The 22,740-nt window shown below is 43.0% G+C and overlaps 1 protein-coding gene across 4 annotated transcripts; it reads left to right on the forward strand.

Annotated features, from left to right (window-relative positions):
* Positions 1 to 189: 189 nt before the first annotated feature.
* Positions 190 to 22,740, forward strand: LOC138964274 (origin recognition complex subunit 5-like). 4 transcript variants are annotated; one of them, XM_070336184.1, is made up of 15 exons: positions 190 to 249; positions 2,522 to 2,665; positions 4,627 to 4,719; positions 5,287 to 5,484; positions 6,084 to 6,158; positions 7,667 to 7,778; positions 9,579 to 9,709; positions 10,281 to 10,329; positions 12,209 to 12,299; positions 16,950 to 17,017; positions 17,653 to 17,765; positions 18,599 to 18,649; positions 19,409 to 19,519; positions 20,258 to 20,370; positions 21,904 to 22,740. In XM_070336184.1, exons 2-15 carry the CDS (start codon positions 2,537 to 2,539, stop codon positions 21,947 to 21,949), a joined length of 1,380 nt encoding a protein of 459 aa, XP_070192285.1. In that variant the 5' UTR covers positions 190 to 249; positions 2,522 to 2,536; the 3' UTR covers positions 21,950 to 22,740. The 4 variants fall into 4 exon arrangements, with proteins under 4 accessions (XP_070192285.1, XP_070192284.1, XP_070192283.1 ...); XM_070336183.1 differs by having other exon boundaries at positions 202 to 276; XM_070336182.1 differs by having other exon boundaries at positions 206 to 292.

The raw sequence follows: 22,740 nt of genomic DNA on the forward strand, positions 1-22,740 counted from the left end.
CCTGAAAGTCTGCCCACAAGAACTCAAAACTCGTCCTGCAAGTTTTTGATTTCGGCTCTCACAGTCGTCAGGCCCGTGTGTTGATCCAAGCATGCGGGGACCAGCCTACGCAGTTATTTTTAGCCACAGGTAAGTCATGAATATGCGAATAACCTCCAGGGTCACGACTAATCGTTCTGATTGGTTGAAGTAACGGAAGTGGCGGGAAAAGAAAAGGCAATACAGTACACGCGGCTTGGCAAGTAAAGAGTGTGTAACGGATCAAAACAGCTACTTGTTAGTGTGTTTCAACGTAGGTTACACCCTTACACATTCAAAGATTGGTTTAGGCGTACCATCTGAAAGACTGGAATGATTATCAGACTCGATATTTTAGCAGAGGCTACACATCAAAGCTCATTTCCGGTGGCAGGGAATCTTTGCAAAAGTTGTAGACGCTCATAACCGCTCTAGGATAATGAAGCGGTACTGGTAGCTCAATCGTCGAAAGAGAAGGGTCTGATTAATGTGTGATACTACGTGAATCAATTCAGTTAAGAACACTAACTTTTCAAGACATTCGTTTTAACATGAACTTGAGCTTCAAGGGAAATTTCTTGTTAGCTCAACTTTTTTTTAATCTTGTGCCTGTGGGTTGGTCCCTGCACATGCCACATCTCTTGTTGCTTTAAGTTAAATTGTAAAGTTATTTGGTGTACTATGACTACGCTGTAGAAGGGGTCTGACAACTGCTCTTTATAATGTTGCAAAAGGCAAAGAAGTGCATTCAGGTAAAATTAACCCATGTCAGAAGTACTGTAAGTGTAACCTGATGACAGTTAAAAGTTGGCAGAGGAAAGTTTGAACTGGCAAGATGTAAACAAGAAAAGGACCTTGCTGTCATATTTGATTAATCCTTCTGCTTTGACAAGCATATACAATTACAAACAGCATTTTCAAAGGCAATATTGAAAATGCAATTCTAGGGGTTATTAAAAGAACTTTCTCATATAAAAATGTATCAATTGTACACGAATAAAGCCTCTGTTAGGTCTGATTTAAAATACGCTTATGTGGTTAATATGTACCCCTGCAGAAAAAAAGCCAGTCAGTTGCAGTTGAAATTGAAATGTGCAAAAGACTTAAACAAGGGCTACTAAGTTTGTAAAACTAAAAAGGGTACACAATTTAGAATGAGTTCATTGTCAGTGGACCATTTCAACTATTCAAGTGCTCATTTTGCCATCTCTCAAAAGCATGAGAGTCTGACTCTGAGTACATTTGATACACGCCTTTAATTACGATGTTTAATGGCTTTGAATTTGATGATATGACTGTATGAACAAGGAGTGAGGGATTTAAAAAAAAGGCATCATCAAGACAAAATCTGTCAGTTCATCATTGCCGCATTAATGAAGAAAACAACAATTTATCATACCGAGTTGCACTCATCTCTTTACCAGACAAAAGCAAACATGCACTGAACAATTGTGTACAGTTTATCTCTGCACTTACAATAAGTTGTGCAATTTATTCAATTTTCAGTAACAGAAATACTCATTCTTTGGTAGCAAACAGGAGGAACAGAACGGCTGTACACACATTTCAAAAACAGGTCATCCGTTGTACCTATAGAGCTAGGAAAAATCACCAGTATGCGTTAAGTTTAATACAGTCAAACATGCCCTGTAAGCCACCTTTTGATAACAACCACCTGCCCATTATGAACACCTGAACGATTCCCAAAGATTTAAAATAAAATAATTCACCTTTCCATTGTGACCACCTGTCTATAACAAACGTTCTGGTTCAGAGCCTTCGGTAGTCATTGTAGACAGGTTTGACTGTACTTTTTGAGTCACTTGAGAAAATGTGACTCTATGTAATCGGTCAGTGTTAGTCTGTCCGGCCGGCCGGCCGGCCGGCCGGCCGTCCGTAGACACCACCTTAACGTTGGACTTTTCTCGGAAACTATCAAAGCGATCGGGCTCATATTTTGTTTAGTCATGACCTCTACACTTTAACGATGGTTTCGTTGACCTTTGACCTTTTTCAAGGTCACAGGTCAGCGTCAAAGGAAAAATTAGACATTTTATATCTTTGACAAAGTTCATCGGATGTGATTGAAACTTTGTAGGATTATTCTTTACATCAAAGTATTTACATCTGTAGCCTTTTACGAACGTTATCAGAAAAACAAGGGAGATAACTAGCCTTTTCTGTTCGGCAACACACAACTTAACGTTGGGCTTTTCTCGGAAACTATAAAAGTGACCGGGCTCAAATTTTATGTGAACGTGACTCCCAGTGACCTCTACACTTTGACGTCTGCTTTGGTGACCTTTGACCTTTTTCAAGGTCACAGGTATGCTTCAGGTATGCATTGTGTTGTGAATAGCAATTTCTTCCTGTCCATCTGATGCCTCATATAATATTCAGAACTGCGAAAGTGACTCGATCGAGCGTTTGCTCTTCTTGTTGTATGTGGAAGAAACCCTCACTGATTGTATCATAAGTAAACCTGGACATTTCTTATCAACAGATCACAAGTGCAAGGATGGGTTCCTGTACAGACCCAACAGAGAGGTACTGCTGGGGTCATGATCCAGAGCTACTCCGAGAACTGCGTCAACACGTGCTGTGCAGAAACTCGCAACTTGATCTACTACTGTCACTCTTTGGTGAAGTAAGTTTTTGTATAACTACATGTATAATTATGAGTGAAGCCATAGAAATTAGCATGCATAAGATATGCAGATATTTGGGCTTTTTATCAAGTTGAAGGCTGACTAAGGAACTGATCTCTGATAGTTGATAATGTCATTAAAACAACAGGCTCCAGTGATGTTCCTAGGACTGGAGGGCAACAGGACAAAATGTCCTGAATCAAAAAACTAATAGGACATCATGTCCTGACTACAAAAAAACAATAGGACATTCAGATCAAGCGAACCAATCATGGCACCTAACCTTTTTAGATGACTGAGAATATATATGAATAAACTGAACAGTTCCAAATTTATTTTAATATTTTAAATGCAACAGTGTTCAGTAGGGTTACTTTCACACTCACAGACACATGCTTCAGAATGTCATAAGTGATCTTTCACACACACTGACACACACACACACACACACACACACACACACACACACACACACACACACACACACACACACACTGACACACACACACACACACACACTATGCTTCAGAATTAATGTCACAAGTGACAAGTGATCTTTCACACACTTCAGAATGTCACACGTGATCATTTTCAGTGAGCTTGAACAGCTTTCTATCCTTCTTTAACTTCCATCTGCAAACAATGTCAAAAAGGGATTTGCGAAAGTTGCTGCAACCAACGGTGAACGAGTTTGAGGCAACGCCATCCTCCTGACAGATGGTGCAGAACATCAGTTCTTTTTCTTTGCTGTAGCTGAGCCAAGGGAACATAGAAAACCAGCTCTGCACAAACTTTCTGGTCGCCCCTACTTTCGTTTCTTGCGTCTCTTCCTGGGTCTCTTCCTGAGGTTGTAGATCTATTGGCTCACCTTCTGAGGCTTCAGTCTCCGACGGGGCCGAAGGCCCTGCAACTTGACTGTCCGTGTTCTTTTTTTTTTAACAAAGCCACTCAAAAGTGTCTGCCCTTTTCCCACGCAAACCTTTTTCTTCGGCGGCATCTTTGCAGATATGTGGCGGCGGAGGTAAAGTGTCGCTGTCAAAAGTAGCGAGAGTTGTGGCTCTTGTAATATTGTTCGGTCGAGAGTTGCGTCCCTTGTGTTATTGTTCGACCGAGAGTGAAAATTGAAGTTCAAGTAGGCCCCGATTCGAACTCGTTTTAACGGGGTTTGATACTTCAGTTTGTAGAGATTCTTCTTGCAGTGGCCGCTCTAGACGTAATACTATCGGACAATGACCGCTGACTTCGCGATCGGATCGGACATTTGACGGGACAGAGGTGTTTGCAATCGGTCATTTTACAACCTAAATCGGTCTATGACCGATGCCTCGGAACATCACTGGGCTCCCTGAAACCCAAGTGTGGATAGAAACTCCAGAAGACGGGCGCAGTGGCCTAGTGGATAAGACATCGGCCTCATAATCGGAAGGTCGTGATTTCAAATCCCAGCCGCCTGGTGGGTTAAGGATGGAGATTTTTTCAATCTCCCAGGTCAACTTATGTGCAGACCTGTTAGTGCCTTATCCCCCTTTGTGTGCACACGCAAGCACAAGACCTAGTGGGGATAAAAAAGATTCTGTAACCCATGTCAGAGTTTGGTGGGTTATAGAAACACGAAAATACCTAGCATGCTTCCCTCGAAAGTGGCGTTTGGCTGCCTGAATGGCGAGATAAAAACAGTCATACATAAAAATAAAAAAAACACTTGTGCACAAGTATAAGTGAACGTGGGAGCTTCAGTCAATGAACAAAGAAGAAGAAGAAGAAACTCCAGAAGAATTTCACCTCAGAACTTGGAGTCTGTGTATCTAAAACTCGGTAAAAAGGATCACAGTCTCTACTAACCCTAATTTAAACTTGTTTGTTTGTTTTTTTCAACAAAATTTAGAAGTGATTTGCCTTTGTAAAGTTTGCTCATTCACATTTTCTGCATGAAGTCACAGTTCAGTTTATTTTTTTCCAGAGAGGCCACCTGACTCCAGCGTCAGTGTTCATGTATGGTCATACAGCCACTGGAAAAAGCTATATCATTGAAACTCTTCTGAAAACTTTGAATGTAAGTTTTCTGCTCTTGAAGTTAAAGGCAATGAACACACTCTCTTTCTTAATCTTATGTACGTCAGCCTTACTAATGCTAGTGCTACAAGAGTTGAGACTTTTTCTGTGTTGTGAAACTATGAAGAAGGAGATTGTAACTGTAAATCATGAGTTTTTACTCACTGTCTTTATAAGATGTTACGTTTTTAGAGCAATGTGTGTCTTATACTTCTTGGAAAGTTCCAGCGTTTTGAGAGCTTATACAGTTAAAACCATTCTTTTAAAACCATTTCCCTTCAAAGATCTGACTTTTTCATAGTTTTTATTGAAAATGTCTGTTAATTCACCTCAATTTTGTTAAACTCTCTCTCTTTCAAGGCATGATTTTTCACCAGAGGTCTTACAAGGGGAGTTCACTGTACCATAATAATTTAGGCAGAGGTAAAAAAAAGTTAATTGTGCAAGTGAAAGCCTCTCACCTGTAGAGTTCATGTCTTTATTGAATGCATTCATTTTTCTGTGTAATGTTCATATTCCAATTTTGTTTCATGATTTTTGTGAAATGTATTGCTATTTCTATGTGCAGCTACCCAGCGTTTTCATCAACTGCATTGAGTGCTACAGCTCTCGCTACCTCTACGAGCACATCTTGACCAATCTGCCACTGGCAAAAAAGGGAGACAAGTCATCAGCACCAAGTACATGCGACAACATGAATGACTTTGTACGCCTTCTCAAGTCTGAAGTTGAACAGCGCAAGCTTCAAGATGAGACTGTGTATATCGTGGGTGGCTTTGTATATCTCAGAGAGATTTTAATTTAATCCGTTCTATGTCATTCATTTCGTCATTAATCATTGCCTCACCAGCGTCTTGCCAGCAAGTCTCTTGGAAAATGTTGAGATAAGTTATATGGCTGTATCATTTGTGTTTGTCTGTCTGTCCATTTAAAAGACCAATGGGTTGAAATACAGTGAATGTAACGTTTTGTTTTGTCCTAAATTAAACGTTCCAATAACCAACCATTTTTGTTTTAGATTCACAAAGATTTTAACTAAACATTTAGGCTAGCTAGGTTGGATTTTTGCGAGTTTACGTGTTTCCCAATGCTGTTATTATCTTATTTTGCATGATATCCTTTGAATGTCTAACCATGAATATTCATTGACATGCTTGTCTACTGTATGTATACATGTATTTCTGTTAATGGTAGACCATCATATCAGGATGGCGGTTGTTTGGAGAACCTCTAGGTGACCACTTTTCTTCTTAGTTTTAATTTGATCATCTTGTGACATTTGATTCTGAGAATGTAAAACCTGTCAGCGTGTAAGTTCGAACTGCATGTATGATTATTTGTGCATTACTGATTTTTGTTTTCCAGGTGCTTGACAGGGCCGAGAGACTGCGTGACATGGATGTTAACATACTTCCCACTTTTCTCAGACTACAAGAACTGGTAATTAAATTACATATTCTTACCCCAATTCTCATAAATGCAGTGACTTCAATCTCACATGCTAGATGCCGAAAAACTACTCAAATTACCTGCCCTTGCAAGGGTGGTAACCAAGCTAAAAACAGACACCATAGCCGTTGCTATGCCCTGTCCCACCTGGTTACCCATAACCCACCGCGCACCACGTGAGCGCCGGCATCCGGAATAATCATTCGAGACTTCTCAAAAACCCATAGGAAATGAAGTAGCGGGGATGGATGGGAGGGTATTAACTATGAGAATTGGGTAAGTATATTAATCAAATGAAAATTTACTATTGAAATTTTCCATTAAATTACATATTCTTACCCCAATTCTCATAAATGCAGAATGCTCCTAAAGGCGGAGGGAACTTACTTATGTCCCTGAGAGAACCTGTCCTGCAGAAACTAACGAGGGCAAGGAAATGGCCCCATCAAGTTGAGAGCAGGAGATGTCCAGGAGGTAAAAACTCAATGAACACGTCATCAGACCTCCAAAGAGCTGTTGGCAAAACTTCGCATAGGCGAAAAGAACACCACCAGCGAGAGAAGAAGCCCAGGCTCTGGACTACTGAACACCTGTAAAGGAACAGAGGGAGGACTGAACCCCCCCCCCCCCCCCCGTGTTCTATAAGCTATCACTCCTTCCTAGGACTGTCCTAAGAAAGTAGCAACACCTCTTGTGAGCGTCAATTAAGAGAAGACTCTTTCACCTATAGTGTAAAGAGATAAGAACATGAGCTTTTGGCTCTTAGTTCCAATTGACTGAGCGCAAATTAAAAAGGATTTTAAAACTCTAACCAGACAGTTAGAAAATCCAAATCGCCCGGAGCGAGAATCCTCCCGAGAGGAGGGAATTAAACACCAGAGGAGATTGACCAGGTTTCTGATTCAAGGAAATCTGGCCGAAAAACCGTGAAAAAACGGAACTATAAGTTCCAAGGCTACATCCTCCGGTAAACCCCAACAACGCATGTGCCTCACTGCCCTCCGGAGCTGAGGCCCAGAGTAAGACTGGTTACTATCCAAAAAGTGAGGCTTTTATGAAAGAATACTTATAAGTTTTATTACCTCCATAGTTTATTGTGTTGTCTGCTGCAACTAATGCATCCATTAAATGTGAATACAGTGGAACCTCCCCTTTTAAGATGTCCAACGTTTTAAGACCTTGATTTTTCAGATTTTCTGCTCGTCAACTTTGTAAATTTACCTCCATTTTAAGACCACTTTCCTTTTTAAGATCTTCTTCGTCTGCGTCCATGGGCTGAGACTCCCACATGCACTGCTGTTTTTTGCACACATGGGTATTTACGTGCATGACCGTTTTTACCCCGCCATTTTAGGCAGCCATACGTCGCTTTCGGGAGACTTTTTGAGTCTTGATTTTCTCAGTTGTTTTAGGTCTCAAATTGAGTCAGAGGGGAAATCTGCTATATGTGTGAATCTTTTTTTGTCTGTCCTTATTGTCGTTCACTTTGATTTCTGCAGACGGGTCTGAACATCTGCACGGTGCTGCTGAGCGAGATCCTGTGGGAAAAGTTTCGCTGTGGAACTGGATTCTGTGAACCCTTCACCCTGTACTTGCCAGACTTCAGTCAGGGTTTGTGGAACTCTTTTCCTTGTTCGCCGAGGCTTTCTTTTTTTTTTTTTTTTTTTTTTTCTTTTCTTTTTTTGTATTTGCCAAGCACATCATTGTGGGACTTTTAATCAATAACATGCATCCGTCTACAATGTATCATCATTCACCCATCAACATTTATAATAAATATGTAGATGGCAAGGCTTTCTTTTTCAATGGTACAGTGGGACTCCCCTTTTGAGACCTCCAACACTCAGAGAAATTCGGGTCTTAAAAAGGAGATGGACATAAAATGGGGGTTCTGGATCTGGATAACCCACCTGGGTTGGTGGTTGGCGGGTGCGCCACAGAAGCCGACGACGGCTATCAACGTGACGTTTTTGGTTTTTTTGGGTGTGCGCATCTAAAAGAGTCTTAAAAGTTCACTGTACACAAGGTGGATATAGTGTACAACTCCAGCTGGTCTTCTTGCTGCTGTACTTGCGGTTTTAGTCCGTTTGCCCTAGAATGTAGGCTTTTCAAGCACAGTTAAAAAATGCTATGTTACAATGTTAAAAACTGGATAAAAACTACTGAGGCTCTCACACTGGTTTCTGCCCCCCTAACGCCGATGAGAAGGCGCTGGGCGTGGTCAAGGTGACGGTGGCTTCGCTCAAATTGTTCCACTCGATCACTGTCTTTATAAAGAACGAGTTCCTGTATTGATCAGTCTTTGAGGTAGGAGCTTTGAAACAGCGGCTGTTGTTGGTTGCCTGTCTCTGGAGGATGTTTTGGCTCTCATACCCCTCGTAGGCTTTAGGCTTGACTCGGCGCCGAGATACGCTCACCGGGGTGAGGAAGGAGTCAGGGGGTTCATTTGTAGAGGTTATGAACAACAATTCTAAGAAAGCAAGGTCTTGAAAGGGTGAGGTGTGAAATTGAGTGGTCTTAAAAAAGGGGGGGGGGGGGGTCCACTGTATCTCAAATAATTTTATTTGAGGCGCACACTTTTTCAAAAACTCGTAGATTTATTAAAAAATGTAAAAATAAACTTCACATGCTCAGATTTGAATCTGATGGCACCGTTTTGAATATAAATTCCAAAGCATTTCCGGATTCTTCTTCCTCCTTCTTCATTCATGGGCTGAAACTCCCATGGTTTTTACGTGTTTGAACTTTTTTTCACTGCCAGGTAGGCAGTAATCCAGGGATCGCGTTAACGCATGTTTTTTGCGTATTTGACGCGTTTTAAAATCCGCCCACGCATTTTCCCGGCGCTTATGCGTAACGCGTACGCAAAACAACTTCTATTCAAAACGGCATGCTCAGCAGCACATCCCAATACTGAATCAGACTATAGCACACGTGCGAGAGTTTAGAATCTCTAGTCTGTTCTGGATCAAACAGCACAAGCGCGCGAGTTCAAATCTAAAGTCTGTTTTGGATCAAACAAAATGAGGTGACGTGCTATCGGCTCTCGGCGATGCGCAAGTTGACACTCTCATGCGTATCGCCATGGAGGGGCCGGCCGTGAGCCAAAGTGCGGACGTTGTAGACAGGGCTTGCCGCGAATTCCAGAGCCGATGTGAGCGCCGGAAATAGGTGAGGGAAATGCGTGCTTTTGACATAATTTAACTGTGTTATAGTGTGACGCAAAATCGGTTCTGCTTTACGCGTTTTTTGGCCGACATTGCGTAAGCCGTACGCAATTTGAAAAATCCTAGCGCGATCCCTGGTAACCCATGGCTTTTCCGGTTCTTCTTGAATTTCAGGTTTTTTTTTCTTGTTCTCTGCACTTGTCAACCTTCCTGTGTTGACTGATGTTTATTGGTGTCTTTACAGAAGAGCTTAGAAGGATCATGGCCTTGGATTGTCCTGAGGGTCAGTCAGAAACGCTGTACAGCAACTACCTCAGTCTGTTTATGTCGGTCTTTTACCAAATCTGTCGGGACCTGCGGGAACTTCGACACATGGTTGGTGACAAATTTTGTTATTTGTTTTGTTGTTTACTTTTTAGGGGGTGGTATTTATACTTCTGTTGGTGTAAACTTGGTTTTGTTGTTTTCTTTTATTAGGGGTGGTTTTTATACTTCTGTTGGTGTGAATGCTTCTGTCATTTGCTTCCATTATTATCAATGATGACAGATTAATGTTTGTCTTTTTTGTAGTTACCAGGACTATATCGGTCATTTTCACTTTTAACTCACTTCCAAAAATCTAAAAACAAATAGACTGCTAACGGTTTGTTTGTTTTGTCAATAATTAAATGTTCCAATTTCTTCTTCTTCAGCGTTCGATGATGGCTGTGTCTAGATTCTTTGGCCCATGGATGTTGACGAAGTGGGCTGTAAATGTTCCAATAAAATACCATTTTTGTTTTTTCAATTTCAAAATGGGAAATAAAATTTTTAAAATGAACAAAAGGATGAGGCTGTGTTAATATTCAACCTACTGTTTTAATAATTAGAGCTAATACAATGATGGGTTTTCTTGGATGCATGCATTTGAATTCTAAGACTTCTTGATTTTGTTTGTTTTCTCTAGGCACTGCTGAACTTCCCCAAGTACATAGAACCCATTGAGAAAGGAGAAGGTAATTATTTTTTTGTTGATTTCTTCTGACTTTCATTTATTTGTGGATGTTGGGGTTAAAACAAAGTTTTTGTCGCTGTTGAGATAACTTTAAAAAAGATTTGTTAGAATAGATCCCATCCTCGCCGCTTTACTTTAAAGACACAGTAAGCCTCCCGTAAACCATCACAGATACTGTCAGGCTTTTACACACAGTACAAACACCCTTCCATTTGAACGCTCACCAAACGAGAACATCCTCAGTGCCCTCCGTAAAGAGCGAGCAATTTTCAAAGAATTAATTTTGCGGATTGTGTCAGTGACAATCGGACCGTGGTGCGTTTTGGCGCTAGACCTAACTTTTAAAATCTAAATAATAAATTGACAGCTTGTTACACAAACATTCTTAAATCATAAAAGAATTCTTTTTTTATCAAGACAAGATCGGTACAATTCGAAGTTTTGAAAGTTTGAAGAAAAAAAAGCCCGGAAGCAGGGTCACACAAGGTCATGGTTCTCGTAGCAGACGACGGTTTATACCTATCGCCAGTTCCTCTAAACAGTCAAAAGCCATCGATAGAGTTCTTGTGAACCACAGCCGTTTGTTTCGTGCATAGTCAGAGGTATTTAATAACGTGCTATTGCAGATAAGCTCACAGCGAGTCGCATTCAAATTACTAACTGACGACTACATTGTGAAAAAGGGAAACTTGATCACACGGGTTCACGATGGCTCAGGGGTAAGATAAACCACGCAAAAATAAATTCTTTGAAAATTGCTCGCTCTTTACGGAGGGCACCTAGGATGTTCCTGTTTGGTGAGCGTTCAAATGGAAGGGTGTTTGTACTGTGTGTAAAACGACAGTATCTGTGATGGTTTACGGGAGGCTTACTGTGCCTTTAATATACAAACAAAATGTCAGTGCACAGAGGATCATAACGGAATTTGGATTTATAGGTACATCCTCACCAAGGAGATATTTTGCACACAGCCTCACTGTTAGGCAGTACAGTTGTGATGGACAAATGAAATGAAATCACTGCATTTAGAAAGACAGTGGAAAATTCAAAGAGCGGCTCAAAGAATGTCCAACTGTGACTTTTGCGATATTGAATTTTGAATTTGTTTATTTATATGGGAGATTTATATAGCGCTTGACGTTCTCTAAGCGCTTTACATATTAATTTCTGCTGTGTGAGATGGAATTTTTTACACAATATATCACGCATTCACATCGGCCAGTAAATCTCAAGCCATTACGGCGAATATTTACTTTTCACGGCCTATTATTCCAAGTCACACGGGTATTTGGTGGACAATTTTGATCTATGCCTATACAATTTTGCCAGGAAAGACCCTTTTGTCAATCGTGGGATCTTTAACGTGCACACCCCAATGTAGTGTACACGAAGGGACCTCGATTTATCGTCTCATCCGAAAGACTAGCACTTGAACCCACCACCTGGGCTAGGAAAAGGGGAAGAAAACTGCTTACGCCCCGACCCAGGGTAGAACTCGCAACCTCTCGCTTCCGAGGCAAGTGCACTTACCACTCGGCCACCCTTTCCAATTTGTCTTTATTTCCTTGGTGTACTTTGGAACCCCCCCTTTTAAGACCTCCAAAAATCTGAGAAAGTCAGGTCTTAACAAGGAGGGAGTCTTAAAATGGGGGTACATTTACAGAGGTTATGAACACAAGGTCTGAGAAAAAGACAGGTTTGAAAGGCAGGGAGTCCTGAATGAGGGGGGAGGGGGGGGGGGGTGTCTTAAAAAGGGGGGGTTCAACTGCAGTTGCATTATACTCTTTAGCAACTTGTTTCTACCATGCTTTGCATTGTACACACTTGTGCAGATTTCAGATTCTGTTTAATTCTTAGGAACTGCTTTTGTCATTTTACAGCAACAGAGAATGACTCGCGCAAGCTTTGGCGAAATATTGAACCTCACTTGAAGAAAGCCCTGCAGACTGTTTACTTGAGGGAAGTGTCCAGGTAAGCTGTCATGAGGTTTACTCACTTGCGGCTCTTCTCTGTGTCAGTTTTCGTGTTTGTGTGTTGTTTTTGTTTGTGTGTTTTGTTGTTGTTTTTTGTAGGTTTTTCTTCTTCTTCTTGTCGATCACTCAGATGGAAACGCCGGTTCTCCGCGCAAATGTTGCCGTGCTCTGTAGGTCGTCCAGACTGCCATAGAGCTTCCCTTGCACCATGGTCGCCTCAGCCCAGATCTGGCTCCTGAGGCCATCGTGTAGTGGGCAGGTCTGCATCAGGTGTTCCGTTGTCATGCTGCCTGTTTGACAAGGGCACTGGTCTGACTTGCCAATTCTGAACTTGGTGAAAAGGTGGTGGTTCATTCGGTTGTGGCCTGTCCGCAGCCTGAATATGAGGACCTGCTCAGACCTTGTGAGCAGGTGAAAGGCGTCGTTTTTGTTGTAGTGTGGGTGCTGCTGCAACCACTTTTTGTGTTGCTTGGCCTTGATGATGGTCTTGGCTTCTTTGAAGGTGGTTGATCTGTCATTCTGGTCCTTCGTATTCCCCTATTTTGCCAGAGTATCTGCGGCTTCGTTGCCTAGTATGTTGCAGTGAGAGGGGACCCATTGCAGCACGACTGTGTGGGCTCTGCACAGGGAGGTCAAGGCGGATGACAGGTCATTCAGTTCTTTGTCTCTGGCAGTGTCTAAGGCCTGCAGGACTGACTTTGCGTCGCTGAAGAACACAACGTTGTTGGAGGAGAGTGGACTGTGCTCAATGTGGGCTGCACCTGTCTGGAGCGCTACTGCTTCAGCCTTGAAGTTGGTGGAGTAGAGGCCGGTAGCGAGGGAGATGTGTTCTTCTTCTCGACCTCCTGGGTACTTTATGTAGATTCCGGCACCACCATTTCTGACAGCCTGGTCGGCAGATCCGTCAGTGTATACATGAGTCCATTGGCGTTGGGGGTAGGAGTTGTGGATGTGTTCAATGGTGAGAGACTTCAGTTCAGCACAGCTCTGGGAGTCTTTCTTGCCAACGCCAGGAATACTGCAGCATATCTGGGGTCTTCCTTCATCACTCCAGCTTGGGTTTTCGAGGTATTGGGGGATATCTTTGGGTTGCTGGTCCAGGATATCTTGGTGTCTCCTTTCCAACACCCTCGTCTGGTGGATGAAGCTTCCTCTCTTCAGTCTTCCTTTTGTTGGTTGGCACAGTCTGTCTTTCATGGGGTGAGTTGGCAGTCGTTTGAATTTAGCTGCCTGGGTGAGGAGTTTGGTGTCCCTTCTGTCTTCCATGGGCTCAAGGCCCATGATGTTTTCCAGCTCTTGGATAGGGGTTGACCGCATGGCGCCAGTGATGATTCTGGCCGCCTGGTTCTGCACCTTGCTGACTCTGTCAAACTTTGACTTGGTTGCTGTGCCCCATGCTGTCACTCCGTACTCAAGTACTGGTCTGACGCTGCCCACGTACATCTTCTTGAGGATTGCTGCATCTGCGCCCCACGTTGTGCCAGTTAGCTTTTTCATTAGTGCTAACCTTAGCTTGGCTCTGGCTTCGACTTTCTCTGTCTGCTGTTTCCAGGTGAGTCGCCTGTCAAAGGTTACGCCAAGGTACGTAGGGGTGTTGTCAGCCTGCAGCGTCTGTCCGCAGAGCTTGAGGTTGGCCTTCAGTTCTTTCGGGGACAGACTAAAGATCGTGTAAGTGGTCTTCCTGGTGTTGATGTTGACGAGCCACTTCTTTGTCCAGTCCTCAAGCACTTTCAGCGCCTCTTGCATCCTGTAGTTTGCTGTTGTGATGTGCTCTTCTGAGCACCAGAGTGCAAGATCGTCCGCGTAGATGGCTCCATGGACATTTCGAGAGAGGTCCTTGACGATGTCGTTGATGAAGACTAGGAACAAGGTGGGGCTGAGGACTCCACCATGTGGGACTCCGTCTTTCAGCGTCTTTTTCCGGCTGTACTGCCCGCTCACATGGACTTTTGCTTTCCTGTTGTTCAAGTACTGGCAAATCCACTGGAACATACATCCGGCCACGCCACTCTTCTGGAGCTTCAGCTTCAGCCCTTCCTTCCAGACCTTGTCGAAGGCCTTCTCCATGTCAATCCAGATCGTCAGGGTGTGTTTCTTGTCCTGGTAGCCATCTTCGATCTTCTGGGCGATGTATGTCACCTGGTCCTCGGTCGAGCGATGTTGCCTGAAGCCAGCCTGTTCTGGAGAAAAGGTGTTCTTCTTCTCCAGATGCCAAGTGAGCCTGGTTCCATGAGTTTGCCCACGCAGCTAGTGAGGCTGATGGGTCTGTATGAGTCCACCTTCGCTCGGTCTTTGCCCTTCTTGTGGATCGGGACCATATCAGCTTCTCGCCAGACTTGCGGGACATGGCCAGTCTTCCAGCTGTTGTTGTAGAGCTTCAGTAGCTGTGTTTTTGCCCTTGTGCCTAAATGTAGAAGCATTTCGTTGGTGATCTTGTCTGGCCCTGGCGACTTTCTTTCATGCAAGGCTTTCATGGCATCTGCCAGCTCCTGATGGTTGAACGGCTTGTTCATGTGTTCCCCTGGCTGATGCTCATTGGAGGTTCTTCTCTCCTCCTGTATCTCTGCTCTTCTTTCTTCTGGTACAGTGATGTTGCTGACTTTCTCGTAGTTGTCAATGAAAAGGTTGGCAGCCTTTCTTCCTGTCAGCAACTCTTGGCCCTGCGAGATGGTGATTGTCGCTGCTCTTGTGTCTTCGCCGTTCATGGCTTTCGTCAGCTTCCACAGCTTGTTGCCGTCCCTTTCTAGGTTCAGCTTCTCCGTCTTCTCCCTCCAGCTTGATCTTGCTGCTTGGAGGTAGGCTCTCCTGTACTTGGCAGTGGCTGCTTTTAGGGTGATGTTGTTGTCAACAGAGGGGTTCTCCTCCACTTCTTCTCTGATACTGCTGACTTCATCCTCAAGCTCCTGAAGCTCTTCCGTCCAGTAGGACCTGTAGTTCTTGCGTGCGCCTCGTGGGATTGTTTCTGAAGCTGCTTTCAGGATGGCCTGGTTGAAGTTCCTGGTGACCCGGTTGATGTTCAGGTCGTCTGTCTTCAGGCCCCTGGTGTAGAGGTCTGTGAGGCTCGCAAATATGTTCCAGTCTGCCTTCTTGTAGTTCCATCTTGGAAAGGTTGTACTGTTCTGTGGCCTGTACTGCAAGTTGATGGCCAGCTTCACTGGCCGGTGGTCGCTGCCTCCTAACTGGCTCAGTATCCCTCTTGTGGTTTTCTTGGAGAGGTCATCAGTTGCGAAGGCAAGGTCTGGGGTGGAAGTCGACAGCCACCTGCGTGAGAAGAAGGTGGGTGGGTCTTCTGGATCGTTCAGCAGTATCATTTGAGCGTCGATCTGCCAGTCCTCCACTTCCTCTCCTCTTCTGTCCGTCTCCTCGTAGCCCCAACAAGTTGAGTGGCTGTTGAAATCGCCAACAACCAAACAGTTCTCGGATGGTAGATTTTCCAGATACTGCAAGGAAAGTTCTTTGTCTGGGGGGCAGTACAGGTTATAGATGGTAATGACAGCGCTGTCCACTGTGATTTTGACTCCTTGGACTTCAGCTTGCTGATTTGTGTCCACTTTGATTTCTTGTGCTGGTATACTGTTCTTGATGAGCATCAGCACTCCTCCTTTGTGTCTTCCTTCTCTGTCCTGTCTGCAGGTTTGGTATCCTCTGATGGTGAACCGGTGGTTCGGATTCAGGTGCGTTTTTTGGATACAGGCATATTGTCAGCATACAGTCTTTCAGTGAGAGGAAGCTTTTTGTTGTACACTCCTTCCGCATTCCATTGAAGAATGTTCAGCGGTCAAGGAGTCTCCTGCGCGCTTGTTGTTCTTCTTTGGCCTGTAGCATTTTAACATTTACCCTCCGCCTCCGTAGCCTGGCTCCTCGCGGCGGGACATGGTGACCTCCGGTAGCTTGGGTTGGGCCCCTTTGAGGCATAGGGCCCAGCACTCCACCAGCCCGGGGGGACTCCACAGGCAGAGCACCATCACGTGTTGAATCGTCGTTGTCCATCATGGGAGTGAAATGCGTTGCACTGTCGTTACGCGCACTTTGGCCCAGCGCATCCGTCTTCAGCAGTGGTTTCTTCTCCGACTTTTCCTTGTCGTAGGAGACTTGCCGTCCATGGCTGCAGAACGTCCCCCGTCCTTGGTTTTTTGTCTGAGTGATCCTTCTCATACCCCATTAGCCTCGGGGAGAGGTGGCTGAATTAGTCTGACCTCTACCCTTTGACCTGTCCAGCTTGGGTGGCCCTACCAGGAGTTTACACTCCCGCTGGAATAGCTCGATCTCCGGGTCATCGAGGCACTCAAACCACCACACCGCGCTAAGGAATCAGCCTTGTGGTGGGTAGGTTTTTGAATGCAGCAGCTTTTCAGTACCGCGCAATGGTACTTTCTTATATCAGTTTTCGTGTTTGTGTGTTGTTTTTGTTTGTGTGTTTTGTTGTTGTTTTTTGTAGGTTTTTGAATGCAGCAGCTTTTCAGTACAGTGCAGAGGTACTTTCTTATGTCAGTTTGAGAAATGTATGTTAGTGGTACATGTACACTGTTAATTATTTTGTAACCGTGGTTTGATTGTTCGTTATTTTGCTCATACTTCATTTCTTTATTGATTAGTCCCTTCCTGTGATTTAACATCATGTGTTCTGTTTCCTCTCTCTCACCTCCAGTGCTCAGTGGGAACAGGTGCAGAGGGAAAGTGCAGATGCTGAAGATGGTGTAACAACGATGGCCACATGTGAGCAAATTATTTTTCTTGCCTGTGTGAAAATGTTTCTCTTTTATTTTTTTCCTGTTTTTCTTTCAGGCTGTACAGTGGAATCCCCCCCCCCCCCCCCCCCCCCACCCTTTTAAGACCCCCGCAATTTAAGACATCCTTCTTTTTAAGACTTTGCTTTTCACCTTTTTTGTTTGCACTGTCAGTGAATTTACCTCCATTTTTAGATTCCCCCCCCCCCCCCCCCCCTTTTTAAGACCAGATTTTCTCAGGTTTGTGGAGGTCTTTAAAGGGGGGTTCCACTGTATCTTCTCACTCTCTATGTCTCCCTTGCCTTACAGGCAGAAAACTTGTATGTGATCAGGGACTCCAGTATCTATTTTTTTCTTTTGCTCATGTGTCTGTGTATGGGGGTCTTAAAAGGGAGGTTCCACTGTTTTCAATTCAAAGCTCAAGCGTTTGTGTTCAGACATACGTTTTTACGTAAATGTGCACCATTTATTAGACTTTAAAGTCCCAGCTGGATTGTCTTTGTTTGTCAAAATCAGCGCTTAAGTAAAAGGTAGGTCAGTAAACCACACTGGACTCACTTTGAGTAATTTCTTTTCAAATGGATATTTCAGAATCCCATGTCTGTTACGTTGTCTGTTTTTCAGTGCCAGTTTCCAGGAACCAGGTGGAGTTACCATACTACTCAAAGTACCTTCTTGTGGCGGCCTACCTCGCCTCCTACAACCCTGTTGTGTCTGATAAAAGGTTCTTCTGTAAGGTTTGTTGTGTGGTGTTTTCTGCAAGATACGTGATTCTTATAACTTAGATCTGGAGACGGTCCTGTCTTGGAACAGTAGCATTTCAATCAGTCGCTTGAGACAACTGATTCTGTTAATTGAATTCGGGGTTTGTTTCATAATTTGATTCAGTATTTTCTTTATTTAAATTCTGCTTTATTTTCATTGTTTCCGTTGAGAACTGTAATCTTTCATGCAATTTTTTTTTTCATGCTCTAAATTCAGTTAGTAGACTTACATATATGTCTTAGTTTCAGTGTTAAAGGAATGTGTCTTCTTCTTCTTCTGCGTTCGTGGGCTGAAACTCCCACGTACACTCGTGTTTTTTGCACGAGTGGAATTTTACGTGTATGACCGTTTTTTACCCCGCCATTTAGGCAGCCATACGCCGTTTTCGGAGGAAGCATGCTGGGTATGTTCGTGTTTCTATAACCCACCGAACTCTGACATGGATTACAGGATCTTTTTCGTGCGCACTTGGTCTTGTGCTTGCGTGTACACACGGGGGGTGTTCGGACACCGAGGAGAGTCTGCACACAAAGTTGACTCTGAGAAATAAATCTCTTGCCGAACGTGGGGACGAACTCACGCTGACAGCGGCCAACTGGATACAAATCCAGCGCGCTACCGACTGAGCTACATCCCCGCCCCCTAAAGGAATGTGTGATGTTTACGGTTCAATTCATCAAATGTTATCAAGTTTGCAGATGCGTTGAAGATATAAAAGCCAGTTTGAATTAATATTTTTTGCTTGTTTATATCATCTGTGCTGTTTGTTGATGTTCATGGGTAGTTCACATTGTTTTCCTTTCAGAAAGCTCCCAAATTAAGCAAGCGTTCAAAGCGGACCAAGAAACACGAAAGAGTAAGTTCTGTGGTTATCAGTTCAGGCGTGTGATAACTCTGGTAAATTGTTAACATTCGAAATAAATTTTACAGATATTCTGTGTTGACAGGGAGGGCCTTCACTTTGTCAGTGTTGAAATATGTGCAAGTTTAAAGAAACAAAAGCTAAAGTCAAAAATATTGTTTAGAATTAGTAGTATGCATGCATGCAAGGCAGATGTCGTTTTGGTGTTTTTAGTAAAGACTAAAAGTCTATGATTTACGGCTACTATCGGGAAATGAAAAAAATGCATTGTATTTATGCACACGCACAAACACGTAGACACATGCACGCACACATATAGAAGCGACTGAATAGAAAATATAACCATTAAAAGGCACACAGAAAAAAATTCCTGCTGTCTCATCAAATACTTCTCTTCTTCTTCTTCTGCGTTCGTGGGCTGAAACTCCCACGTACACTCGTGGGTTTTTTGTGCACGAGTGGAATTTTACGTGTATGACTGTTTTTTACCCCGCCATTTAGGCAGCCATACGCCGTTTTCGGAGAAAGCATGCTGGGTATTTTCGTGTTTCTATAACCCACCGAACTCTGACATGGATTACAGGATCTTTTTCGTGCGCACTTGGTCTTGTGCTTGCGTGTACACACGGGGTGTTCGGACACCAAGGAGAGTCTGCACACAAAGTTGACTCTGAGAAATAAATCTCTCGCCGAACGTGGGGACGAACTCTCATCAAATACGAAATCTAACCATTGCAATTACATTGTTTGCAGGCTTCCAACCATCTCCTAGGTCCAAAACATTTCCCTTTGGATCGTCTACTGGCAATCTTCTACTCCATCGTTGAAGAGAAAATAGCTCCATCTGCTATTATCTTCTCTCAAGTAAGTGTCCATTTTGTACAAAAATGAAAAGATAAGACCAGACAGTCAAAATGTCGCTTTACATGTTGAGGTGCAGGACTTGAATTTTATAATCTTATTTTATTTTTGAACTTTGCTTGGCCTGTAGTTTCATCTTATTCTGTTTTGTTACAAACTTAAAACAATTAGCAAAATCATTAAAGCGGAGAGGCTGGAAATCTGTTCATATTTTGTGTTTAGTTCTTATTTCAGCTGAGTAACCTTTCCTTGAAATTTAGGTTGCCTCTGATGCAGAGTAAGTTGCAAATGAAAAGAAGTAAGGTACGGGTTATGATTTTGCTTAGGTTTGATCCAGATCCAGCAATGATTTTGTGTGTGTGAATTAGTGATAAGTTTAGCGAATCTCTTCTGAGTACATGTAAAAAAAGACACTGTGTTAAATTTTGATTAACTTTGCGCAATGAGTTTTGTCCATTTAAAATTCAGAGTACCAGTGAAGATTACTTTTTTCAGCCTTTTTTTTTAAATTTGCAAGTGTAAGAAACTGAATTACAGAGGCACCCCCTTTTGCAGACATCAACAAATCTGCAGAAAAAAACCCAGATGTTAAAAAGGGGGAGTTTTGAAATAAGGATGAATTTACAGAGATTGTGAACAGAAAATCGGAGACAGCAGGGTCTAAAAAAAAAAGGGGGGGGCGGGGGGTGAGAGCTGACAAAGGGGGTTCCACACTAACTGGACCATTGGTTTTATTTTCAGATCAGCAGCCTGGTGAGCCTGCACCTACTGGGACAGACGTGCAGTGACAGTCAGATTGAGATGCCCCGGTACAAGTGTCTTATCTCTCTGGATTTTGTCCGCTCCGTGGCTAGGTGAGTGTCGGAATTTTTCCGTGTCATTTTGAAGTTAACCAGAGATACTGTGAAAGAGAGATCGTCCACGCTCTCGCTGGCTTTACTGTTGAATCTGAAGCCAGAAATTATAGTTTCCGCCATCTCACGGCACGTCAAAATCATCCGTGTAACGGAAGAAATTTTACACAATGAGGTCTTGAGCAGCTTGGGCCTGGTATCACATATTTCTAGCATGTCCACGTTTTTCATGCCTGCACTGTGTCACCAAGATGGCTGTTAACCTTTTACAGAATATAATGTTGGAGGCGGCTTCAATTACAGAATATCTGGTTGAACAATAAAGAGAAAATTCAGAATTGACAGTTTTGTTGACATTTATGTTTTTGTTATTCAAGACTAGCAGTGTATTAATAATTTTTTCGGACATTTGAATGCTCCATTCAAGACTGTACATGATAAGACAGGATGTCTAAATAAAACAAGCTTCATGCAAGTTTCATTAAGTTCATGCTTACATATATTACATTTTCCATCTAACATTGATAGTATTTAATTAAAAAAATAAATGAACTAAAACAAATTCCAAACAGATAGATTTCCCAAATCAAGAATTAACAAGAGGCGAAGCCTTCAAGGCTCACGTAAGAAATCGACAAACAGTAACACAAACTCAATCACTCCGTCACACATACACACACACAGTAAGCATAGGTGATACGGTGCAAGAGTGCGAGACACTAGATCTAGATCTGTCTGTCTGTAGCCTACTTACGGGGACACGACTGCCAGATGGACATATCGACACTGCGCTTTCGATAGCGCTTCCTCGCGCAGACACTGGAAACACGCTGTGCAGATTAACCTGTAGGAAATCTCCTTTGGTATCTTCCTTATCTATTTTTCTGGAGCTACGAAACCGAACAATGTGAAATCGTCTTCTCCGAATCGGCGAACTGCAGCTCTGTGATAACTGTATCTATACCACAATCCTTCACGCGATCTGACCTAACCTTGACCCCTGACCTGGTCTACATACCACACACGACACAAACCAGTCACCTGTTTTTACCCCCCAAAACCTTCCACCACCCGTTTTCTTTGGATACACACTTTAACTACATATGTGCCGACAAAATGTTGATCATTGCTTCAATACTTTGAAGCTGTTGCTTGAATAATAACCAGGTAAAATTAGTATTTCGGTGTTCAGTCAAATGTTAAAGTTTCTACCACAGACATACATACATACATACATACATTCATACGCACGCACGCACGCAATCACGCATGCACGCACAAACAGACAAAAGTTAGCATCGCATAGGCTACACTTACGTGAGCCAAAAAGCAAGAAAGATTAGTTTTGGGAGCATAGACAAAACAAAAACTAAAATAAGAAGCATAATTAAAATTGTTACAATGAAATATTAAAATATAAACATTAAGTTTATTAGAATGAAAAAAGTGAAAACTGAGGCAAACAGGTCTTTGTCTTCCTTGAGAAAGGTTTTTAGTATTCATTTATTACATTTCTGTCATTTTGATTTCCAGGACAATCGGCTTTGATGTCTTGAAGTACCTGTACGACTTTGTGTGAAAGTCAGGAGTTCTTCAAGAAACAGTCCTTGATGGGAGGCAGAATGGCATTGTGGGACAGCCTCTGATTTGGTGAAAATTTCCTGTGTCTGCATGTCTAGTGTGGTCTATTTTTGTGAAAACGGATGTTTGTGCTCTGGAGATTATAGATTGGTGTGACTTCATTCACAAAAGGAACTCTGTTGAAAGAGGATCTAACTTGAGACTTCAGAAACTGAAGGTTAAACTTTGGGCCACATGCGCAGTGAGGCTTTCCTCGATTCAAAACTTTTAGGACCAACAGACCTGTACTTGGATGTCAAGGAAACATTTAGGTGTGTATGTATGGTGGTAGAGAACTATATGAGATATGCTTGAAAACTTGCATAGTAAGGTTTTGTGTTCATAGATATGGCCTGCAATGTCACATGGGAAATAATTTTAAGTGGGGAAACTTTCCCACATGACATAACAGGCCAGTCATTTGCAAGTGGGTATGTCTTAAACATGTGTACAGGAAGCACAAGTCAATATTTGTCAGAGCAAAAGCAAGGGTATTCACTCTTTCAAAACCCATACAATCATGACAGAGTTATTTGCAGAATTTGTCTATTGCCCAGCAATGGGACAATAAAGTATGAATGACTTGAAGATCAAGCATGTACATTTACGTCTCTAGTCGGCGTGCAAAGTGGCGCAGTGGTAAGACGTCAGCCTCCTAATCGGGAGGTCGTGAGTTCGAATCCCGGTCGCTGCCGCCTGCTGGGTTAAGAGTGGAGATTTTTCCGATCTCCCAGGTCAACTTATGTGCAG

Source organism: Littorina saxatilis, linkage group LG4 (genome assembly GCF_037325665.1).
Source record: "Littorina saxatilis isolate snail1 linkage group LG4, US_GU_Lsax_2.0, whole genome shotgun sequence".
NCBI classification, from domain to species: Eukaryota; Metazoa; Mollusca; class Gastropoda; order Littorinimorpha; family Littorinidae; genus Littorina; species Littorina saxatilis.

What these genes read in the sequence shown, in the direction of transcription:
- LOC138964274 (XM_070336184.1), top strand. Translation starts at nt 2,537, where the DNA reads ATGGGTTCCTGTACAGACCCAACAGAGAGGTACTGCTGGGGTCATGAT. An exon ending in CTTGCCAGACTTCAGTCAGG is followed by an intron (nt 7,779 to 9,578) that starts GTTTGTGGAACT and finishes GTGTCTTTACAG; the next exon opens with AAGAGCTTAGAAGGATCATG. An exon ending in TACTTGAGGGAAGTGTCCAG is followed by an intron (nt 12,300 to 16,949) that starts GTAAGCTGTCAT and finishes TCTCACCTCCAG; the next exon opens with TGCTCAGTGGGAACAGGTGC.